We start from the raw sequence: 16,614 nt of genomic DNA, 5'->3' as shown, positions 1-16,614 counted from the left end.
GTGGTCAGTTGGTAGCCTAAGGCTCTACTTTCCCGTAAGTGGATGGCTTTTAGCAAGAGCAATGAGCAAGCATCACAGCTGGGTTGGGGGCAGCGTCCAGCCCTATAGTCTGGGCTCCTTCAGATGACAATGCTTACAAGATTCGCAAGAGCATAAAGGGAGGGCAAATCTTACTGTGCAAGCACTTTCCAAGTCTTGGCTGTGCCTCATTGGTTAGTTTATTTGGTCAATTCTAGAACCACTGTAGGAATGGATTACTACATGGACACAAAAAAGAGCAGAACAGGGCTGGAGAGATGGCTCAGTGGTTAAGAGCACTGACTGTTCTTCCAGAAGTCCTGAGTTCAAATCCCAGCAACTACACGGTGGCTCACAATCATTTGAATGAGATCTGATGCTCTCTTCTGGTGTGGCAGAAGACAGTGACAGTGTACTTATATATAAGAAATAAATAAATCTTTAAAAAAAAAAGAAGAGCAGAACAAATTGGGACTGTCACTCAAAACATACAAGTGTCGTGATATTAAGACTCATGGGTCAGGGAAGGGAGACAGGAAGACGTGGTGTTTTACACAGATATACAAATACTCTTCATACTTTCATGTCTGTTGAATTCTTCCAGTCTGTTCAATGGGGCAATGCCAGATCCCAATGAGGAGTTGTCACTATGCCTCAGTACTGCTACTGATCCAGCATCATAGACACAAATCTTTAAGTGTTGAAGGAAAACTGAAGTCGCATCATATTGACACAGTCCAGGCAGTCCCCATGACTATGGGGAAAACTGTCTGTCAGGATCTAGAATCACCTAGGAGACTAGCCTCAGGACACGCTGTGAGGAATTAGTTAAATGAGGTCAACTGAGGTAGAAGACCCACCTCCCCTGTGGGGTCCATCCTATTTCCTGGGGTCTTGGACTGAATAAAGAGAAAGTGAAAAAGAAATAAAGAATAAAGTGAAAGAGAAAGAGAACACCACCTTGTCTCTCTGCTTCCCCGAGGGAGGGAGGCTGTGATGGGATGCTCCAGCTACCTGACACCCACCATGTTGGCCTGAGAACCAAAACAAACCCTTCCTTCCTTAAGCTGCTTTGGTTAGGTATTTTGCCACCGCAAAGAAAGTCACTAATACAGGCTGTTATCTCCTTATGCCCCCAAAATGGTGAGATCCCTTTCAAAAATAACCCTTCACCTTGCTGTACCCAAACCCATGAGAAACGGTTATGAGCTCCTCAGGTGACCTTTACTGCACCTCTCGTTCAGAGATGTGCAAGTACGTAGACAGACTCCACTGTTTAGAAAGACATCCCAGTGAACATGGACAGACCCAGGCCACAGATGCAAATGAAGAGTCACCCAGAACCAATGAAGACAGCTTAAGAATAGAATTCAAGCCAACACATGTTTTCAAGGTTACACGGAGACAGAGAAACCTATAAAGGAAATGAAGAAGAAATGGGAAATTGCAAGGCAGATTGTTAAAGGCATCAAGGAAAGAACTCCCCTGTAAAACTACACTCCAAGTCAGGCCTCATGGTCATGGACTCCATGGTTTGTTATAGTTTAGTATTTTTATCTTCCTTCCGTTATTTAATTCTTTTAGAGTGAGAAAAAAAAACCATGAAGTTGGGGGACTGCAGAGGTTGGGAGGTCCTGGGGGGACTTAGGGAAGGGCAAAGAATATGATCAAAACATATTACTTGGGAAAAATAAAAAATAATTAAAAAGAAAAGAAAACCTACCCACCCTATATGTGACCCCATCACATAGGTTCCTTGCCTCGCTTTGCTATGTGTTTTTTACAGTTAATAGAAAAAGGAGGGCTCTTTTTCAGGGTGTAAATATTCCCAGCATAGGCAGATTGCAGCCTGACAGAATGTTTTAAGAATGAGCAAGATGCATGAGTATTTGTGAATGAAACCCAAGTTGGAACTAGGTGAGACCAGGGCAAGGCTTAGTGTAAAAAGAACACTTGAAATATGGAATGGTTGGCATTTTATGAAGTCTTTTAAGAGAAAGAAATGTCCAATTTTAAGCCCTTAAAAGTCTGTCTTCAGGGTTGGGGATTTAGCTCAGTGGTAGAGCGCTTGCCTAGCAAGTGCAAGGCCCTGGGTTTGGTCCCCAGCTCCGAAAAAAAGAAAAAAAAAAGTCTGTTTTCACGATTCATCCATGTTGTGCATGTATCAACAGTTTTATTTCTTTGGGGGGTAATATCTTATTGTATATACAGACCAGTACATTAATTTTCTTTATTTACACTAAAAGATCGATTTTCATGTAGCCCAGGCTGCCTTGAACTTGCTATGTAGCCGAGAATGGTCCTGGACTCTTGATCCTCCACCTCCCAAGTGATGAGATTAGGGGAATGGATTTCTTGAAGTGGAAATCTAAGGGTTCTTTGAAAAGTCATTTTGCTGGGGCAAACAAATGAAGGAATGTTTAGCTGAAGTGGACACAGGTCAAAGACTAAGGCAGACTCATGAAGGAACATTTAGCTGAAACAGACTACGTATGTTCTGCTAAAGCAAGCATGTGAGAGGGCACATGATGAAGGATTCTTTGCTAATGACACGTGTATGTTGGTCCGCCTTACCCTGCATAGTTGAGCTGCATTTGTTGGGACACTGTAGAAAGAAAAAGCGCGTCAACAAACTTGTGGTGTACTGCAGTTTCTTTCCACTTCCAAGGACTCAGGCTGATTGGCAGAGTGATGTCAGCTAAGCAGGTGCTGAGGCAAGGCACGTGAAGGACACGCGATGTTTGGAAGAAATAAATAGGACTCCATGGAGTGACAGAGACAGAGTTTGGCTTGCTGGTTCAGCTAGCAGTGCAATGCTTGTGGGTCTCAAGTCTTTGCTGATCTTCACTTCCCTGACAGGTATGGCTGAGAACTGGCGTTCCTCTGGATCCCTCCTGCTGAGGCTGAAGCTAGGCAGTGCCACCACTGCTGATTCCTGTTTGCTATCGCGACTCCTCTGAACCGGACTGCTGGCGTGAAGTGTTTGTGAGTGGATCGAGCTGCTGCAGCTAACCTGTGAACTGAGCTGCTGATTTCCAGACAATACAGACGGGAATTGCTCCAAAGTACCTTTCTAAACCGGTCGACTCCCTCCCACCCCCAACCCGTAACCTTTTTTTCCCAATACCTCTGGTGGGTGGTGGGCTACAAGGGAGATTAAAGTATTTAAGAATCATCTTTAAAAATAAGGTTTGAAAAAAATTAAAGTTCAACACTCAGCTTATTTGACGTGTCAAGTGGGTCTCCGACTGTTTGTCTTTGGAGCTTACAGTGATTTTCTAGCTTCTCTCTGAAACAAACGTTTTGTACATTTATCTATTTCTGTGAGCACATGCACACATGTGGGGAGGCCAGAGAACAACTCTCAGGAGTCAGTTCTCTCCTTCCACTGTGGGTCCCAGGGTTGAGCTCACGTCATTTGATGGCAGCAGTCACCCACTGAGCCATCCCCATGTTTCCCCCTAATGTATTGAGTTATATTCCTAGGCTCTGTTTTACTGTACCAGGAGTTCTTGTTCTTGCTTTTCTGTTTGCACATGGTCAGTCACTGCTCGGCTCTGCTGTCTTGGTTTCCATTCATTCAGCTTTATTCTCATTTGGACGTTTACTCAGAGGTGTCTAGCATTCTCCCTTCCAATAATTAGGTTCTCCTCTCATCACCTTGGGGTTAAAGAACATGGCCTGCAGGATTTTCACTCTGATATTTGTTCAAACTTCTAGCAAGGACAATCCCGTGTACTGTGAATGGTGTAACTCAGGCTGGAGGGATGGCTCAGTGGTTAAGGGTATCTACCACCCTTACGGAGAACACAACATGTGGTCCCAGCACCTACGCTGTGCAGCTCACAACCACTTACGACACACAGACACACACACACACAGACACACACACGCACACTTAAAAGTAAAACTTGGGATGGAGACATTGCTTGATCAGTGATTAGAGCACTTACTGTTCTTGTTGAGGACCCAGGTTCAGTTCCCAGCACCAACATGGCAGCTCAAACTAACCATTCCTGTAGTTCCAAAGATCTGGTGCCATCTGATCTCAGTGGGCACTTGGCACATACATACATACATACATACATACATACATACATACATACATATGTGTAGACGAAGTACTCATACATGAAAAATAAAGAATATTTTTAAAAATAAAAATAATAGGGGTTGGGGATTTAGCTCAGTGGTAGAGCGCTTGCCTAGGAAGCGCAAGGCCCTGGGTTCGATCCCCAGCTCCGAAAAAAAGAACTAAAAAAAATAAATAAATAAAAAATAATAGAAGGTATTATATTTTCTCATTTGTTTTGGGCTTCACTGCCCAACTTTACTGTCATTAACTCAAACTTGTTACATTTTTTTACACAGTTACATTAAAAAAAAAATAAACCAAAATGTTGAAAAAAAAAATAAAAGCTCAAATGTTATTTATCGCTACTACTAGTGTGTTTAAGATGTGTTTGTGCACGCGCGCACACGTGTGTTGTGTGTGTATGGGTGATATCGCAGGTGTGGAGGTCAGAGCAATTTTGTGCAGTCACTTTTTCCCCTTCAAACTTTGCATGGGTTCCAGTATCACGCTCAGGTCATCTGGCTGGTTCAGCAAGTGCTTCACCCACTGAGCCATCTCTCTAGCTCTATATGTTCTCCACTACGGCACACTCCCCAACCCCTCTCCCACACCAAACACACATACAGGATTTCACTACGTAGCCCTGACTGTCCCGGAACTCACTCTGTAGACAAGGCTGGCCTTGAACTCAGAAATCCACCTGCCTCTGCCTCCTCAGTGCTGGTATCAAAGTTGTGTTTCCCCCTCTCCAGCCACTCCCTTTCCCCCCATCCCCAGCTAAACCAAAGGGTATTTTTACTCTCTAGTATCCAAAGAAGGAAAACACATGCCTTCGGGTGTTTTTTTTTAAAACTAAGGAAAGGTTTTATTTAAACTGTGCAATCAATCAGTATGTAGACAGCAGTTTTTATAAACATTTTGGCATTTAAACTTTTATTCATTTTTGGCATGACCTGTAGGGTAGAATATAAACTTCCTGGGGTAGGGGTGTAGGGTACTAAGAAATATTTACTATCATGCTAGGAAAGAAAACAAAACCCACATTATTAAACAAAAATATGTTTTAAGAAGACATTTAAAAAAATACATTCAAAAATCAAGGCAAACATTCACTTTCTTCACGAGATGGAGTCTGCAGAGCTGGTCCCCTGAGACGAGCAGAAATCAAGTGTCGCTCTACAGCCCACCAGGAAGCCAGGAGATGGTGCCCTTACGAGGAAGCAGGGAGTGGCAGGACCCAGAACACCCACGACACAGAACAGCCGCACTGGCTCCCACACTCCATCAAATTCACATCTTTGAAATAGAAAAAAAAAATTGCTACACGTACACACATAAACTTTTGTCCAGCGACAGTGACAGACAGACAAATTTTCTTAATACATCTCCTAAACCCTAAGTGGCTAAGGCAACATATGTGTTCAGGCTTATCTCCAGGAGGGGTTTTAGTTTGGGAATGGACCAGGTACTATAGAATGTGGCAAATAAGAAACGGTATGACTGACCTCGCACAACGAAAAGTAGTTTTGTTCCTTAAAGACAGTTCTGTAGGAAAAGCAGTAGCTAACATTTCTTTTTTCAAGGCTGTAAGTTGGGAAGCTATTTCTGTCTCACAAACGATGCAGGAGACAGAAACCTGAGGAAACCTAGAAGACCTTGCAGATTATAGATGGAGCTGAGCTGGATGACACAAGGGAAGAGTTCCCATCTTAAAAATAAACGAAGGGGCTGGAGCAGGTGTACACTGTCACCTCGGCACTCAAGAGGCTGAGGTTGGTGGCTCTCTGGGAGTTCAAGGACAGCTGGCTTTTTCTCATCCAGCATCTCACCCTGGTTGTCATCTGTGGTGGAAACAGTTTTATCTCTTCTGCTGAAGGTAACGGGGACCTTCAGAGGGGCCCAGCCACAAGGCTGGACATCCACGCTGGTGAAGTGAACACCACGTTAGGCAAAACAAAACAGGATGAGTCTGCCTTGTCCTGCTCATCGACCAAGGGCCCCAAATGTGGTAAGTCCTTTCCTCAACCCGCATCCACACATGTGATCATCGGAGAGAGAAAAACTTTCTGCCCCGCCCAGTCAAGAGACACACTTTTAAGAGACCTCCCTCCATGAAAACATAGATCAGACTGGAGGGGTTAAGAAGCTTGTTTCCAAAATAAATAAATAAATAAATGCTTAAAGTTGAATTGCCTCTGAGGGTAGTTTAGAGAGAGGTTTTAATGGGTGCTCTCAACAAACAGAGGCTCTACCCTTTCTGGTCCTCGACATTTTAAAGTCTCCATGGGGCAAGGGAACCTCAGATTTACTATCTCTTGAAAACCTAGTACCGTGTTACTGAGAGAGGAATCCCACAGAATCAGTGGATCCCTACCCTACTACATCAGGGAAACGCAATGGCCACCCACGGAAGCCTGCGGGGAAATGCATAGAACCTGAGAGAACCTCACCATGTGTGACAAAGGAAACCTGGCAGATACGGTTCACAGAAGGACATCAGCTCCCATGATGAAGGCCCGAGTATCTAATCTAGTGAGTACTTAAAACTGAAGAACTCGATCCCCAGCCCCGGAAAAAAAACAAAACAAAAACAAAAACAAAAAAAACTTTAAAACTGAAGAACTTTTCTTTCTTGGGGGTCTGAAAAGGCGGAGGGGAAGGGCTTTGTGGCTGGCTCTGAAGGAACGGGAGTTCAGTCTTCAAAGGCTGAAGCAGGCAAGGGAATAGATTATTCCTTCAGGCCTCAGAAGGAGCACAGCCCCATCTACGCCTTCATTTTATCCTATAGCTGGACTGGTGGCACGCCCTGTAGTCTCAGGGTGCGGGAGGATGAGGTGGCAGTGTCACCACTGGTTCAAAGCCAGCCTGGTTTACACATACTGCAGGTTCCAGGACAGCGAGGGCTTCACAGCAGGAAAATGCCTCAGAAAGAAAGAGTTCTGACCTACAGACCTCCAAGACTGTGTGTGGCTGTTTACAGACACTAAGTTGGTGATAGTTTGTTAGCGGAAATTGCAAGAAAAAAATCAATCTGGTACCCACCTGCTAGATAAGCCTGTAACACAAGCATTGCACTAGCCTGTGAACTCGTGTCCTGAGCGTGATCAACCTGGCACAGAGCCTACGGTTGCCTTCTAAATGTCAACGAAATTCACAAGTAGACAAACAGCTGTGGACGGTGGTCTCCGGAACCCACCTCTCTGTGCTCACACAGCACAGGAGCGATTTTTTTTTTTTTTTTGACTTCTACCAAAGCAATTTTATCAGGGAGGCATGTGGTAAATTTTCAGGAAGAAAATCTTGCAAAATACATGGTTGGGATCAGGTACCAGCTCTTTACAATACAGTTCAAACTCTTTCTTCTCTACATCCGGTATTCAAAATGGACATCTAATACGCCAGTGTACAGAATCGAATCATGAATCACAACAGGCACTGACTGGCCCATGGGTGGTAGCATTTCCTAAGATTCACCCCGCCCCCTTCCTCCGACTGCTGCAACTGATGACAGGTGTGCACCGTGACAGCCAGCCTTCCATGACACGAAGCGTTGTTTCCAATGGCATCTTCCTAAGACCCTGAGTCGTCGTCGTGGGCTGGGAGCCTTCTTTATGCTTTCTGCAGAAGTCCTTCAGAAGACAGACAGACAGTGCACACCCCAGTCACTGCCACACTGCCGCCATTGCTCACGTCTGAGGTGAAGGCAAGAGGGCCTGTAACACGTCAGTAGCATCTAATCCTCTTGGTACTTTATAAATCTCTGGATTCTGTAGACATCCATTCTTCGCCCAGGTTTCCAGTTGAGATCGAAAGCCCAGCTCCGTTGAGCAAACAGAGAGTCTTACAATTGAGGAACCGTATCTGAGCCTAAAGTACCGCCCATCCAAACAGCGGCACGTTTTGCTTTCCTTGGGCTGAGTAACTAGAGAACGACTTTACGTAGGAATGCAAACTCTACGGGATGATGTAGGGGTTCCCACAGTCCCCCGTAGGAGGAGCGTTCTCTCTGTTGACCTGTCACTCACAGGCTGCAGGGAAGTAATGCGCCATTTAGCAAAAGCATCCCCGTGACTGAATGAACAGACGCAGGGGAAATCCTCAGGATGCCGTCTGGACACAGAGGAGAGGGTCTACACAGACAGTTTGTTAACACAAAACAACAAACAACAGTACAATGTACAGCTAAATTCCCCTATCTTCTGAGGTAACCTTAAATATCTTTGGTTTTAAATTTCTTTTTTAATTTGCTGATATAAAGTACTCGAATAAAAAACACTGATAAATACCAATATAACTGTATTTGCCTTTAACTATGTAAACTTAGCCTTTTGATATTTTCTTTTTTTTGCCACTAAAGCTATATTCCCTATCTGCTTCTAAATAAATTTACTTTAAACCTGCTCATCTTTACTTACAGGCTAAACTATATATTTTAATGGTCTTTGGTATGAAAATACTGATGAGCAGTATATTGTAATATTTGACATTAAAAATGACAGGCAGGCAGGTTATCACCACTTCCAGCAAACACGTTTGTGGAGAATGAGACAGTTCCCGATTTGCAGGTCAGCTTATTTGGAGTTGAGTACGATGAAGTAATGGACCCTTGAGGAAGACATGACAGCCCTCACGTTTTAGTTAGAACGTCAGACTTCAAAGCAGCTGGCTTTCGCCAGGCCGAAGGCCTCTGTTAAACATCAAATACCTTAGTCCATGAGATTAGTGATAAGACTTATTTTTTTCCTCTCCAACAAGTAATTTCAACAATTTGAAAATACATTAATACTACAGAGTTGAAGGTTTCTTTACTTGCTGGAGAAAAAAAAAGCCTTACATCTGCTGGCAGGGGGATTACAGCAGTTGATTTAAAACCCTCTGGTGACAGTAAGGTAGTTTATGTCACTAGACTAATTAATTGTAACTATCAGTATAAACCCTTCAGTTTACGGTTAGAAGTGACTTGGGTTCGAGTCTATTTATAACTGTTTCTAGTGAATCGGATTTAAGGTACTTGTCACAGAAATTTCACTGTCTACTGGAAATTCTTTGGTTAACAGAACTGACAGAAGAGTCTGTATGAGAACAACCATGAAAAGGTTAAAAAAAAATGAACTAGCAAATAATTATGAGCTGAAGATCTATCATAGCTAAGGGCCTGTTCATCATTAAACAGAGCACTTTCTTCCGGGACTGTCCCCGTCACAGCCTTTCAGATGGTGCAGGCAGGGAACGCGGTTTAAATACGTACGGCCCCAAACCTGGTTTCTCCTTTTACATTCTGGTAGCTTCTGACGATGGAGAACCACCGATCCCACTGTGCCCCTTCATTTTAGATACTGAGAGAAGTCGGCCCACGTACTTCTACTTACGAACCAAACAACACCATACCCTGTCAGTGCACCCGCCCATGCACCATGAGCTCAAGAGTAACAACAAAGTCCCTGAGTACAGGAAATAACAATAACACTAGAACAACGTTAAAAACGAGGTAGTATAAACAGGAGCGCAAAGGCAGGGGAAGGAAGCCATGTTTCTCGCCTCCGATTGTTCACCTAAAGCTCTGCTTTTTTTTTTTTTTCTTCTTTTCTCCCCATTTTACTGAGAAGCCCACGGTGAAAGGACTGTGCTGAGGAGTGGCGCCTGGCACATCCGGTCGGTCGGCTTCTAAGCAAGTCCGATTTGGCACAAAACTTAGAATCACGATGAAAACTGTGGCAGTGTCAGGCCATCACCACAGATGACACGGGGTGATCATGTAGCGGGATTCCCTTGACTTTAGAACACCATTTGGCAGGACCTGCCTCGTCTGTGCATGGAGGGGCTGGTTTCAAGGGAAAACCCACGGAGGGTTCTTCTTTTCAAACGCAATTCAAAAGCCAGTTCTAAAAAAATTGGGGGGAAGGCAAAACCCACGATTTTAAAAGGTTAAGGACTTGTCTCTTCTCACAGCTCAGTCTTTGTCCCTCCCACGTGGCTCGGCACCTTAGCGTGCTGCCTTGTGACAGAGAAGGCCTGCTCTATAGAGGAGTAAACAATTTGCTGATTTCACAGTAGACAGAGGGATGAACTCAATTCTGCTGTTAGTGGGGTACAAAGCCAAGAGCTCAGCCGCTAGGGTGGTGGGGGACAAACCTGCGCTTCAAAAAGAACAACTCCAGCAAGGTGCCAGGTAGCAAACCAGCTATCGGTAAGATCCAAGCTGCTTCCTTAAGGCAAATTTTTGATACCTTTTTTCCTAAACATCTCTGTGAATATTAAAAAGGTATAAGGCAAAATTTTTCATAATATATATCAGAAGGCACTGCTATCACGAAAACCTCAAGTTTGTCTTACTCTCTACGGTTCCGTTCATTCTTAATATTTAATAACGTTTCTTTGCCCCGTTTGAAGCCGAACTAAGATTTTAAAAATGAAAATCTGAACCATTAAAAAAAATAAAATCCACTTTCCACCACTGTGTTTTGCAGCTAACTCTGGAAACTCTGTGGTACTTCACAAGAGACAGCACAGCCCTTGGCTCGCCGTGGAGCTACGGGAAAGGTGGCTTTTGCAGACTGAGGGCAGGAGGGTGCAGGCTGGAGCGAAATTCTCCTGCTCTGGTGCCCAAAACCCAACAGCTTTGCAAGGACACGATCCCTACGTACTCCGGAATGGGTCTCTTCTCCAAAGAGACGTATTTGTTTCATCCATTCAAATAAATACACTCCCATATTTTCTCCTCACAGACAGCCAGAGGTGTTACATTATCCAGTCATGCAGGTGTCATGGTTCTTTAAAAAAAAAAAAAAAATCAGAGCTTCAGATCAACATCCTTCCTCCTCCACCTATCGGACTCCTTCAGTCACACACACACCACACACGCGCACAGTGGACACACAGCGTCACTAGGAAGTCCCGCTGGTTATGCCGCTGAGAGAAACCGGCACTCGTACACGAAGGAGGCAGCACCGCTGTCTTCAGAGTCCGCCAACAGCAAACTGAGGTAGCTATTCAGCAGAGGGCTCAGGCAGTCTTCCCTCCGCTCCAGTGATCAATCTTTAGTCTAGTCAAGCATCTTGACTGCCCTTTTTCACATTGTTGACAATTGAAACATTCAAAATTCATGAGCTTAAAAATAATTAAAAAAAATCTTTTAAAAAAGATAAAAAAAAAAAAACCAAAAAACAAAAAACAAACAACAAACAGTAAGACGTCAAGATTTTCACAAAAGGCTTTGGCTCCCTGTTCATTGTCCTTGGAACAGATGCTTGCTGTGAGTACCTGAGCATGGCTATCTAGACGGGAACGCCCTGGGCAGCATGACGCAGCCCAGCAGGTGTCGGCTGTGGGGCCGAGGTCTGCTCAGCTGGCAAGGGCTGGGCAGGGTCTCCATGCTTCTTCGGTGCAGCGTCCCCATCGGAATCGCCACAGGTGAGGGAATTCGAGGTGGGGGGTGTGCTGCTGATGACAGAGGACAGGTGTATCTCGTCATTGGACTCATGGGAAAACCTCCCAGAATCCCCTGTCTCGTGGCTGCCTTCACTGTTCGCTGAGTGCTCAGTGTCCAGGGTGCTGGGCCCGAAAGGTCTTGGGAAGCTGGTGGTCTGGCCTGGGGAGCTAGGGGAGTCTTCATCGCTGATCAGCACTGTGGTGCCTGGCTGGTAAAAGCACACGGTCTGAGTAAATCTTCTTTGAGTCTAGGCAAAAAGATATGGTAGCCATGAGAGAGCAGATAGCTTAAGTGTGTGGACAAAAAGTCACCCTCTTTGCTGTCGGGAGTGGTGCATACCTTTAATCCCAGCACTTGAGAGTCAGAGGCAGGGGGATGTCTGAGTTTAATACAAACCTGATCCACAGAGCTAGTTACAGGACAGCAAAGGTTATACAAAGAAACCCTGTTTTGAAAAACCAAAAACCGGGCTGGAGAGATGGCTCAGTGGTTAAGAGCACCTGACTGCTCTTCCAGAGGTCATGAGTTCAATTCCCAGCAACCACATGGTGGCTCACAACCATCTGTAAAGAGATCCGATGCCCTCTTCTGGTGTGTCTGAAGACAGCTACAGTGTAATCACATAAAATAAATAAATAAATCTTTAAAAAAAAAAAAAAAGAAAAACCAAAAAACCAATCCCCCACAACTCCCCCAAAAAGACATCATCATGAGTGGACTGTCTGTTGGGTCAGTGGCTCCCCCTGGATGGCTGACAGCACTTCTGAAGTAAAACCTTCCTGGGTGGGGCTGGAGAGATGGCTGAGCGATTAAGACCACATATTGGTCTGGAAGGACACCACACCAGTGACTCACAATCATCTGTGAGCCCCAGGTGATCCAACACCCTGGGCTGGCCCCCTAGTGCAGGACTCACGGGCATATAGCCACAGGCATACATGTTAACTAAAAAACAACAACAACAACAACAAAAAAGCCCTTAAAAAATAACGAGGCGGGCAGTGGTGGCACAGGCTTTTAATCCTAGAAGCAGAGGTAGGAGGATCTGTGAGTTCAGGCCAGCCTGATCTAGAGAGCAAATTCCAGAACAGCCAGGGCTACACAGAGAAACCCTGGCTCAAAAAACCAAACCAAACCAAACCAAACCAACCAAACAAACAAACAAAAAACCCCCCAACCAAATAAAAACAACGAATCCTTGGTTATTTCATTACAACTCCTTCCATCCTTCTCCTAAGTCTTCAGGCCCCACTGAAAACCACATCTGATTACTACCCACTGTCTTCCTACCCAACACAGCTCTCCAGTCAGAACCGAACCAGGCTAGTCAAAAATGCTTCACTTACATTTTCCCTGTCTTTCTAATTATCATTTTTTATGCCACTGACCATAGAGGATTCTCCTTACATGGGCAAATTACCTGTTCAACTTTGATCTTCTTAGTGTCTTGGAAAAAACGCCACTTTTTCTTAGGGTTGTTTTTAATTATAGGACCATAGCTATTGATGATCAGGTCAGTCCCTCCCTGAGGAAATAAAAAGAGAAAGTATTTCAGTATTAGAGAGAGATTCGAGTTCATTGAAAGACGTACACAAAGATTTTAAATGTCCAAAGAGGACAACTGCACATACGGTGACCTCTCCTACATGGGAGAAAACATATTTAGGACATTTGTTTGTGATCAAAAACATGTCAGGGCTGGAGTGATGGCTTGGTAGCTAAAAGAACGGCCTGTTCTTCCAGGGGACCCGGGTTTGATGCCCAGAACACACACGGTGGCTCACAGTTATCCATGACTCCAGCTTAAGGGACTCTATGCCCTCTTCTGGCTTAGGTACACCCAAGGCACATATGCGGTGCACGACATATGCAGACAAATGCCTGTACACACCACAAGAAAGAGACATGCCAGGTTTATTCATTTAATTAATCTTTAAGGTTGGGTTTCCCCATGTGCCTGTGCTGGTGTGGAGCTCGTGGTCCTCCTGTGTACTAGGGATGACAGGAACGAGCTACCACACCTAGCTTGGTTTACCCTGTACCTACCCTAAGCGCTCTGACCACAACGAACTATTTGGCATAAAGGGTGGTGATGATAAAATTTTCTTTGCAGAAAGCAAGCTTGGAATGACGATGACGTGGGAATGATTACTTGTGCGTAATTACATTCTCCGTCCAGCCTTTTCTGCATGGCTGCAATACCTTAATAGCAGTGGAGAAAAACAATCCCTGGATCCATGTTTAACCAAAAGTGAGGTGTCGCCTGCAGGCCAACCGAGGGGACTGGCCTGCCTCCGGCTACTCTCAGTCTCTCTGATTTCAGGTTTGCTGCCCTTTCTGTCCCCACCTCCTTTACTGTCTCTCTCCTATCTTTCCTTATATCTGCTACCAAACTAATGATAACAGAACCACAATATGTACTAGTATTTAGAAATTCTGGATCCTAAGGGCTGGGGACAAGGCTCGCTTGTAACTGGCTGCCTAGTATGAAGCCAGCTCTGGGTTTGATCCCCAGAACCACATAAATGGGGTGTGGAGGTGCAAGCCTGTAATCCCAGAATTTAAGAGGTAGAGATAGAGGCTGAGGAATCGGGAGTCCAGGGCTGCCTTGTCTATATAGTGAATTTGAGGCCTGGGTTACATGCTCAGACAGACAGACAGACAGACAGACACAGGGAGAGAGAAAGAGAGAGAGAGAGAGTCGGGCGGGGGAGAAAATCCTATAACAGGCTGCAAACAATACAAACAGTGGCAGAAATCAATTCTGTATGTAACATTGTGTTCAATATGTGTATACTGTGTCTGTTAAATGATTGTATAAAATTAATATAAACTTGTGGGCAAGCAAAATGGCTCAACAGCAGAAAGGCACTTGTCACCAAGCCTGATGGACCTGAATTCAATCCCCAGAACCCATAGAGTGGAAGGAGAGAACCAACTCCCGAAAACTGCCCTCTGACCTCCACATATGCACCATGAACATACAAATGCCCACATATGTCAGAAACACAAAAAATTAATATGAATTCTAGTAAAACTTGGAAATGTTTTAGTCACTGTAAACTTCTGGAAAGGGTCTGTGAAGGATGGTGTATCCAGGGGATAAACTCTTCCATGTGAGGTTGCCTACTGACTAGTTCAGCTCTACAGGACACTGGAAGCAGCTGCTACACCATCATTTCTTCTAGGAATCTTTTTAACAATCTAGAAGACTTTCTTTGCTGAGGTGGGAGTGTCTACACGTGTCGAATGGTTATGGAGCTCCTGTGAGAATGTGACAAGGCTGACCAGTGTTAGCTGGTTTCCAAAGCACGTTCACAAGCCTTGGCAAAGTCAAGAGGTAGCACCCTCTGGTGACGGTTCCTTGGAACATTCTACCTCCTCGGGCCAGCAAGGGAAGAAGGCGCTTTAGGGGTCTGTGTAGACCATTATTCATTTTACGTATACAGGTGTTCTGCCTGTATGCATGTGTGCCACACGCCCGAGGTCAGAAGAGGGAGTCAGATCCACGTACAGTGGAGTCACACCATGTGGGTGCCGGGAATGGAACCTGGGACCTCAGGAACAGCAGAAAATGCTAACTGCTGAGCCGTCTCTCCAGCCCTGATCTCTTTTTATTTTTAAAACAATGTTTTTTGGAGGTGACAGAGGTGGCTCGGTGGTTAAAAGCACAGGCTGTTCTCTCAGGACCCACACGGCAGCTCACAACCGTCTGTAACTCCAGTTTCAGAGGTTCTGATGCCCCCTCTTCTGCCTTCCTCAGGCACGGGGCACACATGTACTGCACAGATACACATGCAGGCAAAACCTTAAATCTTTTTTTTTTTTTTTTTTGGTTTTTTTTTTTTCGGAGCTGGGGACCGAACCCAGGGCCTTGCGCTTCCTAGGTAAGGGCCCTACCACTTAGCTAAATCCCCAGCAAAACCTTAAATCTTAAGTAAATCTTGTCTGTGCCTGGTATGCTCTGAGCATCAATTCAGGCAACCACCAAATTCAGTGTAAAATAATTTAAAGTGTTGACTCCACAGGCACAGGGGAGCCCGATTACAATAAACAATAGCTAATGACAGCCCAGATAATCCTGTGTAATGGCTCCTGTCTTTCCCATCTCTTCCTGGATCTTCCGCCCTTTGTACTTTGATGTATCTTCGACTTCTCTCTGAAAACTGTGGGTGGATCACAGAACGCATTCAACACAACTTGCCACTAAGTTATTTCCCATCTTTAAAGAGAGAAGCGTTAGTTATGTAGCGAACCTTCGCATCAATGAAGCAGCTTGGCATCATGGGTACTGAGGACTCTTCGTTTTCTGTAGCTCTCTCCAGGTTCTTCCCCATGTCACTCCCCGCTGCTACAGAGGCACTGGCTCGGGATAACGGCTGGGTTCCACTCTGCGTTGTCTTAGAGGCGGATGACTTCCTGAAATAATGGTAGGAAAACCTTCTCATCTCAGTGGGTTTGGGCAAATGTCCCAAATCATAACTTTTTTTTTTTTTTTTTTTAAAGAGAATGACTTGTGTATCCTAGAGTGGCCTTAAACTTGTAGTAGAAAATGTTTGTGAATTTATTTATTTTATTGTGTTTTAAAACTTTACATTATTCTGTGTGTGTGTGTGTGTCCGTGTGTGCACATGCACATACATGTGAAGTTCACAGGACAACTAACTGGCAAGACTCAGTTCACTCCTACCCTGTGGGTTTGGAGGACTGAGCCCACCTTTATCCACCGAGCCGCCCCGAAGGCCCCTTGACCTTGACCTCCTATGCCTCTGCTTCCACCTCCGGACTACTTACTACCACGAGAAGTGCGTAAAACCACAGCTGGCTTTAGGCAGCGCCGAAGACTGAACCCAGGGCTTCCTGATACTGGCAGAGAATTCTACGGACTGAGCTAGCTCTTTAGCCCACGGGTCTTAAAACAGTGGGGTTCCTGAATGCTTACGCCTCAAAAACTTTGGAAATTAAACACGAGATCTCTAACTTCACTCGCTGTTGCAGTGTTTGGTTTGCCTGACAGCTAAGAGCTAACACATCCCTATTTCATCAGCCTCAATGCTGTCTGTGAGTCCAGCCACTTCTTCCGTGCCTCTCC

The 16,614-nt window shown here is 44.9% G+C and overlaps 1 protein-coding gene and 1 long non-coding RNA gene across 3 annotated transcripts in view; both read right to left on the bottom strand.

Annotated features, from left to right (window-relative positions):
- Positions 1–4,932: 4,932 nt before the first annotated feature.
- On the bottom strand, positions 4,933–7,075 carry LOC116907125. The gene is made up of 2 exons (XR_004388808.1): positions 6,701–7,075; positions 4,933–6,632 (listed from the first exon to the last, which is right to left on the bottom strand). It is a non-coding gene; the product is annotated as an uncharacterized LOC116907125 (long non-coding RNA).
- A 2,594-nt stretch (positions 7,076–9,669) lies between these two features.
- The window catches only part of Prtg (protogenin), a 102,024-nt gene continuing 95,079 nt past the window's right edge, over positions 9,670–16,614 (bottom strand). Inside the window, exons 18-20 of one of the 2 annotated variants that reach the window (XM_032909808.1) lie at positions 15,779–15,941; positions 12,943–13,047; positions 9,670–11,769 (exon numbers count right to left, since the gene is read on the bottom strand). In XM_032909808.1, the coding sequence (XP_032765699.1) occupies positions 11,368–11,769; positions 12,943–13,047; positions 15,779–15,941 (670 nt within the window). In that variant the 3' untranslated portion in view covers positions 9,670–11,367. The remainder of the gene's footprint in view (positions 11,770–12,942; positions 13,048–15,778; positions 15,942–16,614) is intronic. The other variant, XM_032909809.1, reaches the window with a different exon arrangement.

This window comes from Rattus rattus, chromosome 8, assembly GCF_011064425.1.
Source record: "Rattus rattus isolate New Zealand chromosome 8, Rrattus_CSIRO_v1, whole genome shotgun sequence".
NCBI classification, from domain to species: domain Eukaryota; kingdom Metazoa; phylum Chordata; class Mammalia; order Rodentia; family Muridae; genus Rattus; species Rattus rattus.
The sequence above is the reverse complement of the archived record's forward strand: the minus strand, read 5'-3'. Positions and strand labels throughout refer to the sequence as shown.